Source organism: Pseudorca crassidens, chromosome 2, assembly GCF_039906515.1.
Source record: "Pseudorca crassidens isolate mPseCra1 chromosome 2, mPseCra1.hap1, whole genome shotgun sequence".
Lineage (NCBI taxonomy): Eukaryota > Metazoa > Chordata > Mammalia > Artiodactyla > Delphinidae > Pseudorca > Pseudorca crassidens.
Genome location: NC_090297.1, coordinates 14,873,054 through 14,896,389, shown reverse-complemented (window position 1 = coordinate 14,896,389; position 23,336 = coordinate 14,873,054). Strand labels below are relative to the sequence as shown.

General features: G+C 43.7%; 1 protein-coding gene across 2 annotated transcripts in view; it reads right to left on the bottom strand.

The window, feature by feature from the left end:
- Window positions 1-3,301, bottom strand: part of MICOS10 (mitochondrial contact site and cristae organizing system subunit 10) — a 36,845-nt gene extending 33,544 nt beyond the window's left edge. The window contains exon 1 of one of the 2 annotated variants that reach the window (XR_010939751.1): window positions 3,148-3,301. Coding sequence is in view for 1 of the 2 variants with exons in the window: in XM_067722360.1 (XP_067578461.1) it covers window positions 3,148-3,211 (64 nt within the window). In the remaining variant the exon portion in view is untranslated. The remainder of the gene's footprint in view (window positions 1-3,147) is intronic. The other variant, XM_067722360.1, reaches the window with a different exon arrangement.
- Window positions 3,302-23,336: the final 20,035 nt, after the last annotated feature.

The window sequence follows — 23,336 nt, the reverse complement described above, 5'->3', positions numbered from 1 at the left end:
AACGGAAGATCCTGCATGCCGCAACTAAGACCTAAGGCAGCCAAAAAAAAAAAAAAAAAAGTGTTCATTCCATAGTCTCAAATACCTCTTAGACGAAAGTCCCACAAAATTACACTTCCATGCTTCATTTCTCATATGCCCTTTCTCTACGTCCATTACTTCAGAGACAACCCCCTCAAAATCTGAACTCAGCTTCTCCCTCAAAATTAAAAACTTCTTCTCAACCTCATTATCATTCTCAAACAGATTCAACCATGTAAGCAGAAAAACAATCAAAATTATGAGCTTTTTCTCACTACAGTCTCTCTCCTGCCACCTCACATGATCAGTTACTAAGTCTTATATGTAACTTAGTATAATGAGGTGCACATGCACCCCTCCCGCTTTACTTCCAAATTCCTATCAATGACATCACCACTTAACCAAGTTCTAACCTTGGAGTCATCTTTATAAGAAATGAAATGAGGCAAAGTTAACCCAGTTGGAGAGAAGATAAAGAAAATACATTTATTGAGTTCCTACTATGTACTTGGCACTGTGCTAGCCCAGGAGGTGGGTATTACTATCTCCTTTTATAAATGAGGGATAAAGTTTGAAGTTTCTCAAACCCATTCCTTTCTGGTCTAACAGTTCAGACTTTTATCACTTCACATTCACAGTACTGTTAGCCTCCTCTACTCCTGATCTGTTCTATATAAAACACTGCCAGGACAACCATACCAAAATTCCATTTACATCACATAAGTTCCCTGTTGAGGGCACTGAAATGCCTTCTCTTTCCCTATCTGCCCACTGACTGGCCCATAGCTCAGTACATATTTGTTACTTAAAACCATCTCATGGGCTTCCCTGGTGGCGCAGCGGCTGAGAATCTGCCTGCTAATGCAGGGGACACGGGTTCGAGCCCTGGTCTGGGAGGATCCCACATGCCGCGGAGCAACTAGGCCCGTGAGCCACCACTACTGAGACTGCACGTCTGGAGCCTCTGCTCCGCAATGAGAGGCCACGATAGTGAGAGGCCCGCGCACCGCTATGAAGAGTGGCCCCCGCTTGCCACAACTAGAGAAAGCCCTCGCACAGAAACGAAGATCCAACACAGCAAAAATAAATTAATTAATTAATAAACTCCTACCCCCAACATCTAAAAACAAAAACCATCTCATGATTCCCTACTAGCCTCGACTTACTGATCCCTGGGAGCAGGAAGTAATAGATTTTTAAGACAAAGGTGTTGAACATGCAGCATGCATGTGAAAAAGCCAAAGCCAACTCAAAAGCCTTCAAGGTAAAGTAGAATCTCTCTAAGGTAATCCACAATTCTGACTCCACTCAAATCAGCCTTGTTTAGGGAGTAGGGGGGTGCTGAAATTAGAACGCCTGGGTCTAACCCCAGCTCCTCCACTCCTAGCCACTTAACCTCTCCGTGCTTCAATTCCTCCTCCATGAAAGTTCAACCAGCCTCTGCTCAAGTTCTTCCACTCTCCCTGACTATCCAAGTCCAAGTCATTATCCAAAGCTCTACTAAAGGCCCACTTCCCTCAACCCACCACTCCATTTACTTGATTTATAATAATAGCTCTACAGCAAAAAGTCTAAATAACTTATTTTAGTTTTTATCTGTAATCATATATCACCATGCTTCATTTAATTATTCCACCTGTGTATGCCCCACCAATGTCCCACTCATGAATGACACACACTACTTACTGCCTCAGGTGATCAGCAGTGGCACAGTATCAATATTAACAATTATTACTACCACCATTTACTGAATATATAGTAAGTGCCAGGCATTGTGCAAGTATCTTGTGTACTTTTCTGTCCTTCAGTCTTCATAATCCTTTTAGGTAAATCTATCTCTTTATCCCCATTTCATAGTTAAGGAAGCCGCTACATAAACTCACTCATTTAATCCTCAAAACAACTCTGTGAGATAGCAATATTCTTGCCAATTTACAAATGAGTAAGCAGGCACAGAGAGGTTAGATAACTTGCCCGAAATCACACAGCCGGTAAGTGGTGAATTCGAGGATGAAGGGGTAGCTGTGATAAATTACTTCATTTACTGACTCATTCTCAACATTTTTTATTAAGCACTCTTCTGGGAGCTGAGGCTACAGCACTGAATGAACCAGAAAACATCCCTGCTCTCATGGACCTTACAATTTTATTTCCTTTCCAATATTTTCATTCAAGGGCACAATCCTAAATCCTCTTAAATACTTTTTTAAGATTTCCATACAAAAATATCAAAATTAGATAATAAAAATTAGTATCGAAGAAAAGTATGGTACTTGAAGCCAGAAAACCTGGGTTAAATTCCCAACTTTGTCATTGATTAGGCCCTGGGCAAATCCCTTCACTTGACTCTCAATTTCATGACTTGTATTAAATAATGTATTAAGTTGCACACCAAGCACAGAGTCTGGCACTTAGTGAGTTTCCCTCTTTCCCTCTCCCCTCCAAGCAGTGACTTCATAATTTTTGTGTCGTCCCTGAGCACGTGTTAAAAGGCTACACCGAGTTACACTAAGGGCTGAAAAGTTACCAATCACTATCTTACTTTCCAAGGCAATTCTACTTCCAGATCACCATCACTATGTCTCGGATTTCAGGCCCCAGACTACTCTGATGCCTATAAACCAGGTTACAATTCGGGAATGACAACAACTCACGTTAAAGCCTGACAGTATCTATAAAATGCTCCCGATGACCTTCTTAGAGGGCACTTTTGATTCAGCAGAGGAGGAAGGTGGCCTCCAGGCCAAGCTGCACGCCCCGTGCGAGAGCTGTGACACGAGGGAGGAGAATTTCCAGCCTCCAGCCCAAGGTTGCGCCCTGCATACTGCTTCAACTCGCAGAGCTCCCCAACTCTCCTGCCACCTGCCAACCCGACCCCCACCTCCTCGGGGCTGCCTCTCCACCCCTCCCACCTCGGGCAGCCGCCCAGGCTCCTGGAGTCCGCGTCCCCAGCCGCCGTAGTGACCTCCTGCCCGGGCCCGGACAGCTCTCCCTGGCCTGAGGGGATGGAACAGGCCAAACGGCCTGACCTCTCCCGGGGCTTCTCCTCCGCCCTCCGGGTCAGCGGAGCCTTGAGCCAACTTATCGGCTCCGGCTGGGGCCTGCCGGAGACGAGGAACCCCTTACCTATCTTCACGACGGCATCCGCCAAGCACCGGTCCCACTTCCTGCCGAGCTCCGAATCCGACATGTTCCCCACCCGCAGTTCCAGCTTTCCGGACCGTCGGGCCCCGCGTTCAAACCCCAGGCAACTATCGCGAGAGCCGCCTCCGTTCCCAGGCCCGGAAGGCCGACGACGGCCCGCCAGATATCGCGAGATGATCTGACAGCTTCCGTACTTTCCGGTTTTTTTCAGTTGGTCGTCAAGGTGACGGGTTGCCTGGAGGCCAGAGGTGACCCTGACCTTGGAGCCGCGCCTAAGGGTTGCGAGGCAGACAGGTTTCCTAGGCGGCGTCCAGAGCCCTGTCTGGAAGGTCCTTCCACAACACCAACTCCCGACGTTGGCCTTGGAAATTCCCAGGGCAAGTGAGGGCACAGCGCTGGATCTATTCATTCATTTACTCATCTTGGCTTTTTCTCCTCCCTCGTTCACTCATTTATTGCAGTGGAACTCCCGCCTTCACCACCAACACAGAAATTGCTCTGGCAAACGTCAACTATTGCGGGGACTTCCCTGGTGGTCCAGTGAGTAAGACGACGCGCTTCCATTGCAGGGGGCGGAGTTCGATCCGTGGCCGGGGAGCTAGATCCCACGTGCATGCCGCAACTAAGTGTCCTCCTGCAACAACTAAAAAGGAAAGATCCCTCATGCAGCAAGGAAGATCCCGCGTGCAGCAACTAAGACCCGGCGCAGCCTAAATAAGTAAATAAATATTTTTTTAAAAAGTCACCTATTGCCAAATAAAGTGGACGCTTTTTGATCTCTGTACAGCATTGGACACAACTGCTGTCTCTTTCCTGATCCTTTTTGTCTCCGCCTTCTCTTTTATTCATTTGACTCCCAGGACACCAGTCTTCCCTAATTATCCTCTTCTGACTCTTCTCCTTACGGGGTCCATCCAGGGCTGTTTTTCTCTGCAGCTAGTTAAGAGTCTTGGTTTGCTGGGTTCCATCAATCCTCTTTACATACTCTCCCTGAGTAATTGCAAACAGTGCCAAATTCTATCTCCAGATCAAGCTTCCTATTCATAATTGAGCCTCTTTGCTGGTGTCCTTTAGTTTTCCCTTCCCGTTTCCATCCTCCATCCTACCAACAAATACAGTTTTGACTCTATTATTCCTCTGATTAGAAGCTGTCAATGACTCCTATTCATCTACTGGTTATATTCAAGCTGCAACAATTCATTCTAGGAAACCTGCACTAATAGAACTTAGAGCCCCCTTTCATCCATCCACTAATAGAGCATGGAGCCTCCCTCCATCTTCTTACTGTCGCAGGAGCTCACCTACCCCACAGGATTCTCTACATTGTATTGAAACATCTCTTTACAGATGTTTGTATCTGCCAGTAAAACTAGAAGTTCATTAAAGGCCTGAGCTGCCCCTTCTTCATCTGCACACTCCCAGTTCAGAGCACAAGGCCTTGGACAGTAGGATCTTCTATGAAATATATGAACTGAATTGAATTCATTTACCCATATACTTATTTATTCTTGACATCTTTAACAGCAGAACCACTGTTCTAGTCCTTGCTATGACAGAGCCACTTCCTTCAGGAAGCCTTCTTCCATGACATGACCATTCTTCATCCAGCTCGCATCTGAACTACATATCAGACTATATTGTAATTGTTTGTGTGTCTCTTGGATGTGACTGTGAGCTCCTTGAGAATGGGGGCTGTGCCATTTCTATATCCTGATGACCAGGAGCGAGCCCAGTATATATTGGATTTTCAATAACTCCTTTTCGAATGGATGTAAGAATGAATATATAAATGATGGACTGATCAGTTGAGTTAGAGGGAAAAAAAGTCTCTGTTCTGGGGGAACTTTATAGTGTAGCATTTATGTTGAAAAAGAGAAGGAAAATTAACTTCACTAAATACAAATGATGTGTCACAAATACCACCAGGCATCTCATGTACTTTAATTTATCCTCACAGCAAGTTGAGATTAGGATCTTCATTTTCGCAGCTTTGGAAACTGAGTCTCAGAGATGTTACGTAATGTGGAAGATGCACAAGGCTCTGCATTGTGTAGATTTAGAAACTGACAGAGGCATTTTTATTGGATTCAAGAGAGTTGTGAATTTTTGTAGAAGGCAGAGAGCAAATTACGAGAGCAATCAGAGGCAGATGGTATAGCATGAATTCTGGAGCCAGGCTGTCTGCGTTCAGATCCCAGCTTCTTCCTAGTTTGTATCTATTATTCTCTCTTTCCATGGTTCCTTTCCCAATACGATGCTTTATTCACTGCTGTAGCCCCACCCCTAGAACATTATCTGACACATAGTGTTTGCTTGATAAATATGTTGATTGAATGAATAAATAAATGAAAACTCTGGAGTTTTTATAGTTCTTAGAGAGCAAAGACCAATACAAGTGGGAAAAATATTTTTTTAAACAGCAATTTAAAAAAAAAGCAAGACACTCACTGTAAACTTAGTTACATTCAAAATGATTAAAAATAGATTTCTCAATGCTGGAGAAGGGAGTTGCAAACATGGAAAGGGAAAAAGCTTGAAAGAATTCTTTGCTGTTGGATTGGAATTGAGTGTATCAGTATGAACTCATGGTATTTAATGTAATAGAGATACATACAAAAGTGTGTGTGTGTGTGTGTGTGTGTGTGTGTTTCCCAATCCTGTCTGTGGAGAGGGCCTAAAAGCAATAACATACCAGTAGCAATAAGCAAACCTAGATCTTGGCTTCTAAATACCATTCTCTACTTAAAGGACCCAGGGCGCCCTGGAAAATTGGCTAAGACTCCAGGGCTCAAGCAGGGAAAATTCAAGATGACCCTGGAATATCTTCTTGTATCACAAAGTAAGGAAGTCTTCAAAAGATGATAGTGTTGTGTCAAAATGTTTTAGTAACTACAAACTGCCTAAAGAATTGCTTTGTTCCTAATTTGAGGGCTTCCCTGGTGGCGCAGTGGTTGAGAGTCCGCCTGCTGATGCAGGGGACACGGGTTCGTGCCCCGGTCCGGGAAGATCCCACATGCCGCGGAGCGGCTGGGCCCGTGAGCCATGGCCGCTGAGCCTGCGCGTCCGGAGCCTGTGCTCCGCAACGGGAGAGGCCACAACAGTGAGAGGCCCGCGTACCACAAAAAAAAAAAAAAAAGAATCGTTTTGTTCCTAATTTGAACCCTTCGTGTAAGCTATTATTACCATCATTAGGACTTCTCCCAATTGTATAGAGCAAATTTCACAAAGATAGAAGTTAGCGTTTCAAATGGGTAAACAGAGTCTTGTAATAAAGCAATTTCACAGTAAGAGAGCCAGTATCTTTTTACATTGGATAGAAGAAAAGTGAAGAAAACTGTCACTTAAGTAGAATAGATTTTAGCCTCGACTGGTTAATCAACTAAACATAAACTCTTTGTTTAGTTTATTAGGTTGTAAATCCAGCTTCATTAACAACACAGATTAGAACATTTTACAGCACAACACCTGCATATATAAAGGTCTTTTAGATTCCAGTATTATTTTTTCAGTTTCCCTTCAATTAAAAACTAATTCCTTTCTTAAAGGGAGATTCACATTTTTTGATTCATATCTTCTCTAAGCTGGGTCTTATATCATCTTGCCCCTTCAGTAATGTGTCCAAAGTCGAACAGCTACTAAGTAGCTTCCTTGCTTGTTTCCAAAGTCCGGGTGGCTGTCCTTTGTTGTTGTTTTTATTTTTTATTTATTTATTTATTTATCTTTTGCTGTTGTTTTTAAAAACATGCATATGTGTGAAATACAACAAGCATACAGAAAAGTGCTAAAAACATAAATACAGTGTGACACATACATTATTGTAAAACAAACACTACTAGCACTTCAGAAGCCCACTCCCTGGTGTGTCCTTTGCCAGATCGTATCCCCTCCCTCCCTGCCAGCATAACCACTATTCTGACTTCCGTGTTATTCATTTCCTTGCTTTTCTTTAAGTGTTGTTATCTGATTATGCATCCTTCAACAATATGGTTTAATTTTGCGTGGTTTTGAACTTTATATAAATAGAATCATACAGTCTGTATTCTATGGTATTTGACTTCTTTTGCTCATTATTATGCCTTATGATTCATCCATGTTGTTGCATGTATAGTCCATTCTCGATTCATTGCTATATAGTATTCCGTTATATTCTATCCATGATTTGTTTTTTGTTTTTTTATTGAAGTATAGTTGATTTACAATGATTTAGGTGTACAGCAAAGTGATTCAGTTTTATATCTATATCTATATATGTTCATATATATTCTTTTTCAGATTCTTTTCCATTATAGGTTATTACAAGACACTGAATATAGTTCCTTCTACTATACAGTAGGTCTTGTTGTTTATCTATTTTACATATAGAAGTGTGTATCTGTTAATCCCAAATTCCCAATTTATCCCTCCCCCCTTTCCCCTTTGGTAACCATACGTTTGTCTTCCATGTCTCTGAGTCTCTTTCTGTTTTGTAAATAAGTTCATTTGTATCATTTTTAAGATTCCACAAATAAGTAATATCATATGGTATTCATCTCTGTCTGATTTAGTATGATAATCTCTAGGTCCATACATGTTGCTGCAAATGGCATTATTTCATTCTTCTTTTATGGCTGAGTAATATTCCATTGTGTGTGTGTGTGTGTGTGTGTGTGTGTGTGTGTGTATAAAACACATCTTCTTTATCCATTAATCTGTCGATGGACATTTAGGTTGCTTCCATGTCTTGGCTCATAATTTGTTTATTTTTTCTACTCTCCATGGGTATTTGGGTTGTTTCCAGCTAGGAACTATTACCAACAAGGTTTCTCATCCTTGTACATATATCCTAGTGCATATCAGCATACGTTTTTGTTTTTGTTTTTGTTTCGCGGTGCGCGGGCCTCTCACTGTTGTGGCCTCTCCCGTTGCGGAGCACAGGCTCCGGACGCGCAGGCTCAGTGGCCATGGCTCACGGGCCCAGCCGCTCCGTGGCATGTGGGATCTTCCCGCACCGGGGCACAAACCCGCGTTCCCTGCATTGGCAGGCGGACCCTCAACCACTGCGCCACCAGGGAAGCCCCAGCATACGTTTTTATATGATATGTAACTAAGGAGGGCAATAGGGTTTGTTTATCTTCAGCTTCATTAGATACTGCCAACTTCAGCCCAGAACGACTGTGCCAATTTACATGCTCACCACAGTGTATAATACCTCCTGTTGCTCCACATCCTCGCCAAGAGTTGATTTGTTAAAATTACACTCTAAAATTGTTGCCAACCTGATAGGTGTGTAGTGACATTTTATTGGGGTAATCCTTGCTCTTTCAAGTGATTAAGCTACTAGATCATGTGTTCTGAATATATAATAGCAGGAATGGGGGATTCAAACTGAATGAAAGGATCCCTGAATGAGGACAAGATGACAGAAACAGTTTGCAAACTTAATGCTTTGCTACCTTGAAGCAGGTGTACTGGGTTGAATAGTGTCCCCCACCACATTCATGCCCTTCCCAGAACCTCAGAATGTGACCTTATTTGCAAATAGGATCATTGCAGATGTTGTTAGTTAAGATCCGATCATAATGGAGTAAGAGGAACCCAAAATCCAAAATGACTGATGTCCTCATAAGAAGAGGAAGAGATGTAGAGAGACAGGCAGATACAGAAGGAAGATGGCTATGTGATGATGGAGGCAGAGATCAGAGTTCTGTGGCTGCAAAGCCAAGGGCTGCCAGGGGGTGCCAGCAGTCCCAGAAGCCAGGAGAGAGGCATGGACAGAGTCTCCCTCTGAGCCACCAGGAAGAGGCCAACCCTGCGACACTTTGAGTTTGGACTTCTAGCCCCCAGAACTGAGGGAGAATAAATTCCTGCTGTTCTGAGCTACCCAGTCTGTGGTTCTTTGTTACAGCAGCCCTAGGAAACTAAACTAGCAGAGACCACACTAGATTGGAAATCGAGAGAGCTGGATCCCAGGCTACTCTGCCGCTAACTGGTAGTGATGTACCCACAGCAGCTCCCCTCAGATGGGCCTCCCCATCAGCTCTCTTCAGATTCTTTGATTTGCTTCTTCCCGTTGTAGCTCAGATCCAGCTTAATGGACGTCGGCGGCAGGCCGGGCCAGGCCGAAAGATGAGGCCACATTGCAGCAGGACAGAGACTGCGACCGCGCTCTTGGCCCCGGAGAGGCACGAGGACGGGGAACATGGGTTCGATCCCTGGTCCAGGAAGATCCCACACGCCGCGGGGCAACCGAGCCCGTGTGCCACAACTACTGAGGCCCCTGCGCCTAGAGCCCGTGCTCCACAACAAGAGAAACCACTGCAATGAGAAGCCCACGCACGTACCGCAGTGAAGAGTGGCCCCCACTTGTTGCAACTAGAGAGAGCCCGTGTGCAGCAATGAAGACCCAACAGAGCCCTACATAAATAAGTAAATAAATAAATAAATAAATATATATTTTTTTTTTAATGAAGAAATGCTAAAAAAAAAAAAATGGGCCTAATGCTAGCAATGGCTCCCACTGTTACTAACTCTGGGGTATTACATCATTCCTCTCACTTCGTAAATAGTAACTTTACAAACTCTCCTCCATTCCCCAGTTTGAGTGGACCAAGTGTTTCCTGCCTGGACCCTGACCCTAAACCTATGAGAGGTCCTTGCTCCACCTCCATTCCCTACCTAACTCCACACACCCCCTTTGTTTCCTTCCTAGAGCATATCACAATTTGCAATTATCTTCTCTATTTATTTACTCCTTCCTTCTCCCCCTCCATCACCCAACCCTGCTTCTCCCACCAGACTAAGTTCCATGAAAGCAAGGACTTAACTTGTCTCCTTATCACTATATCCCTAGTGCCTTGCAGTGTCTGGTACATTGGAAACATTTAATATTTCTTGAATGAATGAAGGAAGGACGAGCAGGAATGATGTCTTTCTCATGTTTACCTCTCCAGCACTATCCATGCCGGGTACTCAGTGGTGCTCAGCTGATATTCCATGTTCTCACATGGTCCTGTCTTTAGTGCCTGAGGGTCCCAGTGTGAAGCACAAGTTAAGAATAACAACCAGAGTGGATTTAAGTGTAGCTTTGTGGCCAATATTTTTTTTAACCGTAAGTTTGAATTGACCTTAAAGGGAACACTTGAAAAGGTGCAACTGAAGATGCATTTTCTGCCATTACCTGCATTTGACGTGGATGTGTGAGAGAGTATGAATTTGAGGCAAATAGCATCACTGAATTGGTTTGGATTTAAGCACGTGAACTGAGTGACAGTTGGTACAAATGTAATCATCATGGCTTGAGTATTAATATTTCAAGGGCCAGCCAAAATCAATCAGATTTTTCCACTACAGAGCTCCCCTGGCTAACTTAATGTCAAGTGACCTTTGATTTTGACCTAGATTATATGAACGCAGCCATTATGGGGTAACTGGATATCACTTGTCTATTCTGTGGGTTAATAAAAAGTTAGGGAATGCAAAAATGATTTCTTAGCCAATGCAATCTCTTTGGTAGAGAAAATATTTCTAAACATGGGATCCAAGGAGAAAAAACGGCATTTTTGGCATAAAATAGACTGGGTAGCCTCTTCTTAACTTCTCTTCTGTCTCACAGCCAGAGACGTGGGTGTCTCTGCCCTGAATTTGTACTTCGCTCTGTCTGCTTCTAAAGTCACAACTTTACCTGGGAGGCTGATGGGTGTGTTTCAGAGGGTCTTTCCATGAATCCCTGAAACTATGCAAATCTTTATGTAGGAGTGCATATCTTTTTTTTTCTTTGAGTCTATAGCTTTCTTCTGATTCTCAAATAAGTTTGAAAACTATTGACCTGGAGTCAAATACAGGTCTGGGGATGAGGCCAGTCCCTCCAGCAGAGGGCGGTGGCTCCCACATTCACTGACCTCCTTGACCTTACAACATTGGTTGCCAAGAGATGGAAGAGGGGACTTCCCTGGTGGCGCAGTGGTTAAGAATCCACCTGCCAATGTAGGGCACATGGGTTTGAGCCCTGGTCCGGGAAGATCCCACATACTGTGGAGCAGCTAAGCCCGTGTGCCACAACTACTGAAGCCCACGTGCCTAGAGCCCATGCTCTGCAACAAGAGAAGCCAGTGCAATGAGAAACCCGCAACCAAGAGTAGTCCCCGCTCACTGCAACTAGAGAAAGCCCGCAAAGACCCAACGCAGCCAAAAATAAATAAATAAATTTTTTAAAAAAGAAAGAAAGCATGCTCATTAGTGCTAAAAAAAAAAGAGATGGAAGAGGGTGAGCCAGGTAGGGCTGACCTGAGGGCAGCAAAAAAGAACACCAACCTTTCCCTGTTCTTCCTGTTGGGTTGGTTTTGAAATCCCATTTCCAACCCCCAGTTACCACATCATGGGATACATAAAATCTCAAGCAGTGTCTTTGGGGAAAACTACCTTCTCCCATCAACTTCCTGAACAGGCCTGGAAGATTCTTCTCGAGGACACGTGTTTTTCTAAGCTTTTTTGCTCCTTTGTCAATGCTGGTTTCTCTTGCTTCCTTTATGGACATATTTAGACCACCTGAACGAATTCTGATTCAGAGGTCCTGGTTTTCAGTGGAAACTTAAATGAACTGACCTTGATTCTCACTTGGACACACTTGCCTATAGGATAAACACCTAGCTCCTTAACTTTGCATCCAAAGCCTTTTGAGAGCAGTTCCGCTCCCCCTTCAACTCTTTCACTACTCTCCTACATGAGGTTGAAATGGAGCAGGACCCTGTGGGGCCCTCCTGGGTACAAATCCTTTCAGTGTCCCCCATTTCTCGTTTGTAGGAAATAGGTTTCATTCAGCCACCTTGACCTTCCTTGAGTTCCAAAGGGCAGATTCAGTTGATTATCAAGGTAGGGAAGGAATGCAGAAACAAAGGAGGGGCAGTCAAGAAACAACAGTGCAGCCATGGGGCAGGGTCCTAGTTCTTCCTGAAGAAATATACATAAACAACACCTTTGAGTTCTGCTGCAAGAATTAAAGCCCCCACCCAGGTGGAAGATGGTAACTTCAGGTTGAGCACAAGATTCCTGGAACACTGCCCTGTTACCTCACCACCAACCAATCAGAAGAAAGTCTGCCCACAGTGGAAGATAAGGAAGACTCTGACCCCCTCCCCCAAATGACTCTCCCTTTAAAAACTATCATGGTGGAGCAGAATCTTCAGAGTTGGGTTTTGGACACAAGTCTGCCTTCTCCCCAGGTTGCCAGCCTCCTGAATAAAGCAACTTTTCCTTTCCAACGAACACTCATCAGCTGAACCTGAGTTCAGTAATAAGGTCTCCATGTAAGGTCTCCTTCTTGACCAAATTATTCCTGCAATCACTTTGGACCTTCCAACAAGCTCTTGGAAGAGGTCACACCTTCCTTCCTGCTTTCCTAATCTTTCCCATTCTTCAGCCTTTTCTTCCTCCATGGAGCCTTCTCTGGCTGAGAAGCAGTGGATTATAGAGGTGTTAACGAAACCCGAGCAGGACCCTGTGCGCATGGGAGCCTTTCTGTTCAGCCTCCATGACCTTCCCTGAGTTCCAAAGGGCAGATTTGAACAGTTGCTAATCAAGGGAGGAGCAGCCAAGAAAACACCTGAGGCGAGATTAAAGGAAACAGAGAAGCTCATCAAGAAGATAACCTGAGACCAGGTTAGAGGAGTGCAGGCCCTGCACACACCCTCATCTTCTCAGCAACCCCAGCCTTGAACTATTGCTATAAAACTCCTCAAAACCCTGCCGGGCTGGGACCCAGTTTTTTAGGTCAGGAGCCCGCTGTGCCCCCCTTTGCCCGGCAAAACAATAAAGCTATTCTTTTCTACTTCATCCAAAACTCTGTCTCCAAGATTCGATTTGGCACCAGTGCACAGAGGTCAAGCTTTTGGCATCATTAAGGGCTCTGAAAGACTGAGGAAGCAAACCACAAAGATAATTGAGGGGAGAGTCTTCATAGGCACAGAGAGGTGTAAGTGCAAAGGCCCTGAGGTGAGAGCTTGCTTGACCCTTTAGAGGCACGGTATGGCTGGAACAGACTGTGCAAACAGGAGATGAAGTCAGAGGGGTGGTGGAAGCAGATGGTGTAGAACTTTATAGGCCACAGCAAAGACTTTGGTTTTACTGTGAGTGAGGTGGGAAGATATTAGAGGGTTTTGAGGAGAGGAGTGACACCATGTCACTTGTGTTTAACAAGGCCACTCTGACCATTGTGTTGAGAATAGAATGTTGGGGGCAAGGCAGAAGCAGAGAATCAGATAGAAGGGTATTGCAGTCATCCAAAAATGATGAAAAAGGAGGCAGTGAGAAGAGGTTGACATCTGGATTTTTTTGAAGTTAGAGCTGATGGGATTTGCTGATAGATGGGGTGTAGGGTTTGAGGGAAAAAGAGGCGTTAAGGATGGTTCTAAGATTTTCAGAGTGAGCAAGCGGAAAGGCAGGAATTGACACTGAGATGGGAAAAACTGAGAGAAAGAAGCTTGCATGGGGGAACAGAATCAGGAATTCCATCTCGGTTAGGTGAAGTCTGGAGCTGCCTAGTAGACCCAGTTTATGTGCTGCCCCATGTTTCCTCAACTCTTTCTCCTCCCCGTGGCCCCTTGACTGCTTACTCAAAGAAGAGCCTTGGTCACCACAGCTAATAGTCTCCTGCTAAGACCACTGGCTGTCTCAGTCTCTCCCAGGGTGAGGGCCAGGCTCCAGCTCACCTTCACCATGCCTGCTGCAAGAGAAGCTGAAAAAGCTCCAGGCATCAGACCCAAACGACGAGGCCATGGCGGATATGGTTCCTCCCAATGCTTCTGAGTCCAGGATTAAGTTCTAAACCACGGCTGGGGGAGTGGGCATCCTCAAGAAGCCCCAAAAGACCAGGGACTACAACCTGCGGTGCAGGGGTAAACTATTATCATTGAGAGACAAGACATGAGGAGTCAACAGATGAATTCTACTTCCTTCTGCAGGCCAGAAATAAACTTTACCTTATTTTTGGGGGGGGGGGCAGTACACGGGCCTCTCACTGTTGTGGCCTCTCACGCTGCGGAGCACAGGCTCTGGACGCGCAGGCTCAGCGGCCGTGGCTCACGGGCCCAGCTGCTCCGCGGCATGTGGGATCTTCCCGGACCGGGGCACGAACCCGTGTCCTCTGCATCGGCAGGTGGACTCTCAACCACTGCGCCACCAGGGAAGCCCAACTTTACCTTCTTAAGAGGCAGCACCATGTGCTGTGGTGTCTCCCCACCTCCACCCTGACTCCCACCCTGGCCTCTCTGGAGATGTTTCCATGTGATCACACCACTAGTTGTGTTTTCTTATGAATATACGACTAGCTTGATAAGGCATTCCCTTGTGTTTGCTTACCTTCACTCCTGGCCTCATTTTCCCTTTCTCTCACTTTCTGCCCTGGGATTTCACTTCTTCAATAGAGCATTTCTAAGGCACCTGGCTAAGTCCATATTCAAGTGGAAATACAGAGTGAACTGAGGAGAGGTCTGTGCTGGAGATAAAAATGGAGAGTTCAATGCATATATATAGACTTCTCTAAGATCACCTAAGGAAGGAGTATTGACAGAGAGAAAGGAAGACCAGGGACTGAGCTTTGTGGCGCTGTAACATTTAGAGGCTGGGGAGTTGAGGATGAATCAGCAAAGAAGAATGAGAAGGAATGACTATGCCTGGGAGGAAAACCAAAAAGAATGGTTTTCTGGAAGCCAAATGAAGAAAATGTTTCAAGAAAAAGAACATGATTAACTGGGTCAAATGAAGATGAAGGACTGGCCATTGGATTTAGCATCAAGGAGGTTATTTTGGTTACATTGACAAGGACAGTTTCCTCGGAAGGGTCAGGACCAAAGTTTAAGACAGTGGATTTGAGAGAGACGAAGAGGAGGACCGGAGACAGCAAGCGCACCCTGTCTTTTCAAGGAGCTTTCTCCAAGGAGGGACAAAGGAAGCGAGCAATAGCTTGAGAAGGGGTGGAGTTGCTAGCGGGGTTTTAGGACGGGAGAGATTACTCATGTTTGTGTGTGGAGGGGATGATTCAGGATAGGGGGTAAAACCGATGATCCAAGAGAGACAAGAGAGGCTGCAGCCTGAAGTTCTCAGCAGAAATGCTAAGATTTTTAGATTCCAGGGGGCTGGAAGTAGGAGGTTTGATTCTGAGGAAAGAGGGAGGTTGCTAGACATCTGGAATTTCCTTTCCATGGATGCCTGGGTCTCCAGGGCCCAGCTTTTAAATTTGAACATTTCCTTTTTGATGTGGTTAGAATCCCTGAGCCCACAATGTGTTCCCAAGAGTATTTAATTAAATGGGAATCTGGTGTGCATGTGTGACTAATTAATGCTGATCAAAAACAATTAAATATTAAATGTCAGGGCTGTTACCTGGTTCCTAATCATTGCAAAGGGCTGAATGTAATGATCAAGTCCTGACCTCCATAGGAACCAAGTTCATGTTAAAATAATGAAAGACTAAAACTGAGCTGATGAAAGAGCAGAAAGTCTGAAAAAATATTTGAAGCCATGATATGCTGAGCATCAGGAAAAGGGAATCTCTTAGAGTTCTCTTCCTCAAAGTGTGGGTTTATACTGGATTTTTTTTTCTTTTTTACCATATTTTTTTTTGACTGTGCCGTGCAGTATGCAGGATCTTACTTCCCCAACCAGAGATCGAACCTGTGCTCCCTGCATTGGGAGCACAGAGTCTTAACCATTGGACTGCCAGGGAAGTCCCAGCGTGTGGGTTTAGAAGGGCCCTCTGGCTAATAGAAGTAATGGCAGTTCCACTGAGCAATGTAGTAAACATTTCTAACAGTTCTTTTTAGAGCAAAATATGCTTTTCACGTGCTTTCATTATATATGATATATATAAAATGATGTAATTCATTCAAAAGTGTTCCATGAGATTTGATTTGGCCAATCCTGTGCTAAGCTCTGGGAATAAACAGATGCATAAGAGTAACCCTCTGTCGTTAAGATCCAGCCTGGTGCTTCTCAGAGGGCGTCCTGATGTCCACCATTGTCAGAACCAACTGGGATGCTTTGCCTTTTTCCTCTCTCTACTTTACCTAGTGTGATTAAGGGCAGCTGTTGTCTCCTGGTTTTGTAAACAATATTTTTGTTTCATTTCTTGTTGAGTGATTTTTAAAGATGGGGGGTGGGGAGAAAGGACTTTGCCATCTTGAATCTGGCTGGCCATCATGACCCTTACGGTCCTGGTGAGGAGTGGGGCGCTTCCAGTGGACCCCACAGATGGGCTGCTTCTTACCTATGGAAGCAGGGTGGGAGATGGAAGGACAAAGACCAAAAACAATGGCTTGGATGGGTGAGGTTGTGAGAGCCAGGAGAGTGAGTCAAGCCTAGAGAACCATCTAGCAAAAAGATGGGTGGAGGCTAGGAACCATAGCATGAAGCCAAAAACAAAGAGAGTTTATGAACAAGGAGCAGCAGAATGGAGAGACAAGGAGGTGGTCTGGAAGGAGTCCAGAGACAAGCTGGGGATGCTTGTGGAGACTTTATATCTCATCCCTGCACCAGCTTGAATATGCTGCCCAGGTCATATAAAAGCGTCAGGTGGATGGGCCATTTGATGTTTTCTCCCTCATTGCCCATCTGAAAAGTGAACAGTAAGCTCCTTCATGAGAGTCTGAGTTCTGAGCTGTTGTCAACATTAAAGTGCTCATTTGATGCTCTCAGGATGGTACTCGATACTTCAAAGTCTTAATTTGTAAAGAGACAAATGTAGTTCCCTCAACCTACTTTACAAACTCATGGGGATGCTCTGTGGACCAATGAGACTTTCAGTCTGACTTTCCCCTTTGAGAACAGGATGCTCTTAACAGGGACCATTTATCCTGAGAGCTCAGACACTTCTGTCTTCTGCTTGAAACCAAATGCAGGAGAGGGAGGCAAGGGAACTCACAATTCTGTTTAGCACTTGTCGAGTGCAAGACCTTTCCACGTGTTGTTTCTTTTATTCTCCTAATGGCAATCTGGACTGAGCCTTCTTACTCACTCTAACAGATAAGGAAACCATGTCCATGGAGGACATGGAATTTCAATGCAGGTCTCTCTGACTCCAAAACTGTGATCTTCCCAGGACATCACAGTGACTGTGGTTCTGCCACTGCCAACCCTTGTTCCTCCCTCCCCACCCTCAGTGAGAGGGACACTGTAACACTGGAGGTGACCTACCTCCCTTGTTTCAAAGGAAGAAGATAAGCTAACTCGAGGCTGAAGTTTTCTCTGAAATTTTATGACTCTGATCTTTTGAACCATGAATAAATAATTTTTACTTTTAATATGGTTAAACATAAGATCCTCTTAACCAGTGAATAAATATATGTTGAACACCTAGTTTATAGAAGATGCTGCGACAGAATGTTGGAGGATTTGGAAACGTATAAAATATAGGCAAATCGTATAAAATCACTTTCACGGTTAAGATTAATTTGAATTCAGACATACTAAAAATTATCCGACTTTCAGTTTGAAATTTGTTACTGGTATTCACAAGAGAGGTCAGGGCGGGATTTGCCAGTAGGGGACTCACTCACCTGGAGGTATTAAAATCTTGAAAATGGATGAATTTCTCAAAGAAGATGGAATTACAAGGGCTAAAAATAAAGACCAGGATAGAGCCTTAAATTATACCAATTTTGGGGAGCTGCAGAGGAAGTTAAGGCAATGAAGCCCTAGGGATGAAAGAGGAAGAAGAGACAAAGAAAGAGAAGATGAATAAGAATAAATAATAAGTTTAGAAAGAGCACACACAGAGCTGCAAGAGGGCGAGGTGCCCAGGGCTTCATAGAGGGCAAGATGAATGGGAATTTTTTTAAAACCACAGAGGACAAATATCAAGAGGGCAATGATTTTCTGCAAATGTCACATCTTGAGCCAGTGGTGAGAACAGAAACCAGAGAGCAGAGAGTCCGAGACAAATCGAGAAAGCTGGTTCATTGTACAGAGGAAAAGGGAAGGAAATCAGATGCATACATAGTACTCAACATTCAAAGTGGACTCTGAGGGAATTCCCTGGCGGTCCAGTGGTTAGGACTCAGCACTTTCACGGCCGTGGGCCCGGGTTCAATCCCTGGTTAGGGAACTAAGATCCCGCAGGCCACGCGGTGTGGCTAAAAACAAACAAAAAACAAAACAAAACAAAAACCCAAAATGGGCTCTGAAAGGATTAAATGCCTAAATATGAAAGGTAAAAATATATTCAGCGAATGAACAGAACATAGGAGGATATCTTTGTGACCTAGGCAATGGAGACAAATCCTTAAGGAGAGAAATCTGTTAGTTTGGTTACATTGTAACTAAGGAATTCTGCTCAACAAATGACACTGAGAGACAGTTAACAGGCAGATGACAGACTGAAAGGAAATATTTGCAATATCTAAAGCTAATAAGAGTCTAATATTTAAAATGTACATGGTGGAGAAAGACTAATTAGGAGTTTGGAATTAACATATACACACTACTATATTTGAAATAGGTAAACGACAAAGACCTACTCTATAGCACAGGGAACTATACTCAATATCTTGTAATAACCTATAATGGAAAAGAATCTGAAAAAGAATAGGTATAGATATAGACATATAATTGAATCACTTTGCTGTACACTTGAAACTAACACAACCTTGTAAACTAACTATACTTCAATAAAAATAACAAATAAAAAAATAAAAATAAGGGGGGAGGGAGAAATGGAGAGTTGCTGCTTGACAGGTATAAAGTTTCAGTTATGAAAGAGGAATAAGTTCTAGAGATCTGCTGTACAACGTTGCACGTACAGTTAATGACATTGCATTGTGCACTTAAAATTTAAGAAGGCAAATCTCATGTTAAGTGTGCTTACTACAATAATAAAAATAAATAATAAAATAAGTCTATTAACAGTCAAACAAAAAAATAAAATAAAATAAAATGTATGTGGAATACCAGCACATCAACATGGAAAAGACAAACTCTTCGTAGAGGATGCAGTGGTGTTTGCCCAGATCCCCCACTTCAGGACTGAGGCACTCTCAGAGTGGTGCCTTGCCCAAGATCAAGCCCTCTTCCTAAAGGCATCTTGCATCCAGTGACTGGTCAGGAAGGAATATCAATGCCTTAGCCTCCTTGCCTCAAAGCGGGACAACTCTGAAAACCCATTTCCACTGCAGAACTCATGGTTCTGTCTGAAACCTTCAGAGCAACTTCATCAGGGTGCAGCTTCTCCCTCTGCATTCTGATTCTGACGGCCCCAATTCTGATTCTCTTACTCAAAGGTTTAGTTCCTGAGAGCACCCCACCTCTAAAGTTCTTACATGCAAATTTCAGATTCAGAATCTGTTTCACAGAGCACTCAACCTATGTCAGTTGATACTGGAAGCAAACTAAAATGGGATTTTAGAGCTGGATCACCTGCCAGTTGCCTGGCAGTTAAGACCCCGTCAACGGTGGTTTGTAGAGTACCAGGAGCTTCTGGCATGCAATTACGGGGCAGTTTTAAGGATATTCACAGGTGGTGAACTGGAATGGGGTATGAGAGGAAGAGAATGAACTGATGGGTGCAATCCATCAGGTGTTTCGGAGTTTTAAAGACTTTGGAATTGGATGGCTATTGCTGGAAGCTACCAATGCACCGGAGAAAGACAATGAAAGGGGGAGAGTGATTCATCACCAATAAAGGGTGAAATCACCAATGTGTTCCCTACCAAACCCAGACAGATCCTGGAAGATGCTGTGGACTATTGTAAACTCCACCAAGGAGTAGCACCAATTGCAGCTGCTATGCCAGATGTGGTATCTGGGCCAGAGCTGATAAACACAGCCTCATATACATGGTACGGGGTCACTGATCTGGCAAATGCATTCTTTTCCATCCGTCTCAGAAAGAAGGACCAGAAGCCGTTCATGTTCACATGGAACAGACAAGAGTATCTGTTTACAGTCTTGTCCCAGGACTATGTCAACCGCCATTTGTCTGAAGGGACTTGGACTCCGGATCACCTCATGAATAAAAACCTATCCTTGCCCTGGGTTATTTCATAGTCTAGGGAGAAAGACAGAAGATAACAGGGAGATCAGAAAACAATCTACTCAGGGAGTGCTTGTACTAGTCAGGACTCTTGACTGCAAGGGACAGAAACCCAATTTGCACTGGCTTAAACAGTCCCAGGCTTGAATCTCATTGATCTGGCTTGGGTCATGTCCACCCCTGAACGAATCACTATGGCTCGAGAATGAAATACTCTGATTGGCTAGGCCTATTCACATGCCTGGATGAAATACTCTGATTGGCTAGGCCTATTCACATGCCTGGATGAAATACTCTGATTGGCTAGGCCTATTCACTCCTGGAATGAGGGGTGAGGTGAGCTTAAGATCAGCCCACTGGGCTGAAAGCAAGGAGGGGATGGTTCCCTAAAGGACAACTAAGGGCAACTAAGGAATTGAGGCTGATCAGGTAAATAAGCAGATGTCCCTCGGAGGGCTCAAGCAGAGTAGCCATCTGCCCTGGGAGTCAAGGGAAGCTTCATGGAGAAAGCAGACTTTTTTTTTTAATTGAAGTACAGTTGATGTACAATATTATATAAGTTACAGGTATACAATATAGTGATTCACAATTTTTAAAGGTTATACTCCATTTATTGTGATGATAAAATATTGACTATTTTATAGTAGCTTATTTCATACCTAATAGTTTGTATCTCTTAATCCCCTACCCCTATATTGCTCCTCCCCCTTTCCCTCTCCCCACGGGTAACCACTAGTTTGTTCTCTATATCTGAGTCTGCTTCTGTTTTGTTATATTCACTGGCTTGTTGTATTTTTTAGATTCCACATATGTGATATCATACAGTATTTATTGGAAGTGGTCATTTGACTCAGACCCCAAGGAACAAGTAGGAGTTTGTCAGGTGGAAACGATACTCCAGGCAAAGAGACAGGCTTGTGTAAAAGCAAAGAACTGTGAATGGGCATCGCATGTCTAGAGAAAAACACAGTTCTCAGTGGTAAGGGATGGGGCTGGAGAGCTACTTAGCTCACCTTAGGGAGGATCTGTCTAGAGAATGGCAGTATAGACCTATGTCCAATACATTGATATGAAGTTATTATTGTCAAATATTAATTTGATTCTCTCTAGATCGGTAAAGGGGCCTTCGTGTGAGGCAGAGTATCTAAAGTCTAGAATATTAGCTGCTGTGGGCAGAGATGTTTGACTCTTGTTCAGTGGTGTATCCATGTGCCTAGAACAGTGTCTGGCACATGGTAAGAGCTCAATAAACATTTGGGTAGTAAATGTCCGAATTTAACTTTAATAGTTCGATTAATCGTATTAGACATTCCATGAAGTCCTTGAGTAAAGGAATAAGGCTGGGAAAGCTTCATAAAGACAAGGGCAAGGAGTAGGGAAATTGATGGGGTTGAAAAGGAATAGAAATAGGTAATAGTAATAATTCATTAATGTTAGCACTTACTGAGCACGTATCTATTAGAGGTTGCTTGTACTAGTCAGTAAATATCTAAATATCCTATATTCATTATATCATGTAACCCTTATATCCACACTATGAGGCAAGTATTGTGCTCCCCACTTACACAATGAGGAAACTGAAGCTCAGAGAGGTTAAGTGAGTTGCTCAAGGCCACACAGCTAGTTATGCTGATACTCAAACCCAATCTGTTTCTCTCTAGAGCCAAAGCTCTTAATAAAAATAAGTCCTTAAGAAAAATAAAGCAAGCACCTTTTACATTCCGGGTACTGTTCTAGACATCATACACTTTCTACACCACAACACATCCATGCTGGTGGCATTGTTATCACCATCATGCCTTATGTTAAAGACACAGAAATGAAGGCACAGAGAGGTGAAGTAGTTTACCTAAAGTCACATGTAAACAAACAGCACAGGCTGGATTTGAGCCCAGGTAACTAGTTCCAGTATCCAGACTCAAAACTAATACCACCCTGCCACTTGGGTATGACACTGTCCTGATTCAGACGGGCATTTAGGCTGCAAATTATGATACAGTTTTTTTGATGAAATTAAGACTTTAGAACTAACCCTGAGGGGACTTCCCTGGTGGTCCAGTGGTTAAGACTCTGCACTCCCAATGCAGGGGGCCCGGGTTTGTTCCCTGGTCAGGAAACTAGATCCTGCACACCACAGGGAAGATCCCTTGTGCTGCAGCTAAGACCTGGCACAGCCAAATAAATAAATATTAAAAAGAAAGAAAGAAAGAAATTTCTCTGAGTTTGAATGCCTGATTTCCCACTGACTGGCTGGGTGACTTTAACCTCTCTGAGCCTTAATTTCCTCACTTGTAAAATGGGAATAATAGTCATGTCCACCTTGCAACTGTAAGGATTAAGCGAGGTGATGTCTAACAAGTTCCTGGCATGGCTCCTGTCATGGCTCAAGAAATTTTAGTGCCTTATTTATCTTTTTGCTTCCTGTCTTGTCAAGGATATTGAATTTAGATCAGAGGTTTTAACTCTTTTATGCCATGGACCTCTTTAGCAGTCTAGGGAAGCTGATGCAGCCTTTCTCAGAATGATTTTTAGATACAAACAATAAAATTCATAGGATTACAAAGAAAACTAAATATAATGAAATACCATTATCAAAAATGTTTTAAATTTGAATTTGTGTTATAGTAACACATGTGCTTGTTAATGCAATGAAGCATGAGACCGAGTGGCAGGCTCTATAACTACTACTAGTTCAAAGCGAAGTGGGTAAAAGACATTTGGGGATAATTTACAGCACCTGTTATGTGAAACGAAAATATCTGATTCCTACTGATGTCAGTTGCTGGTCCTGCTAAGTCTACTGGGGTTTGTTGCCTGGCTCATAATTGAAGGAAGTGTTAAACTCAAGTAAGAGGATAGTGGAAAAAAAAAAAAAGTTGTACTTTTTTTTCCCATCCAAGTTCACAGACCCTTGGGTTCAAAACAGCTGGTCTAAAGGAAGGCGGTAGTGGGGAAAGTCAGGAATTGGCTGGTTTGTTTGGAAGCTCCTCATAAATGGGCCTCTTTGGTCATGCTTTTGGATGTTATTTATTTGGCCCTGTATGGAGAGAAATCACACATCTCAAACTCACTGTGTCTTCCTTGCTGCTCCTCGAATGTTCTAGGCAAATGTGGCCTTAGAGGGCCTTTGCACTGACCTGACTGTACCCTCTGACAGTAATAATCTTCCCTGAAA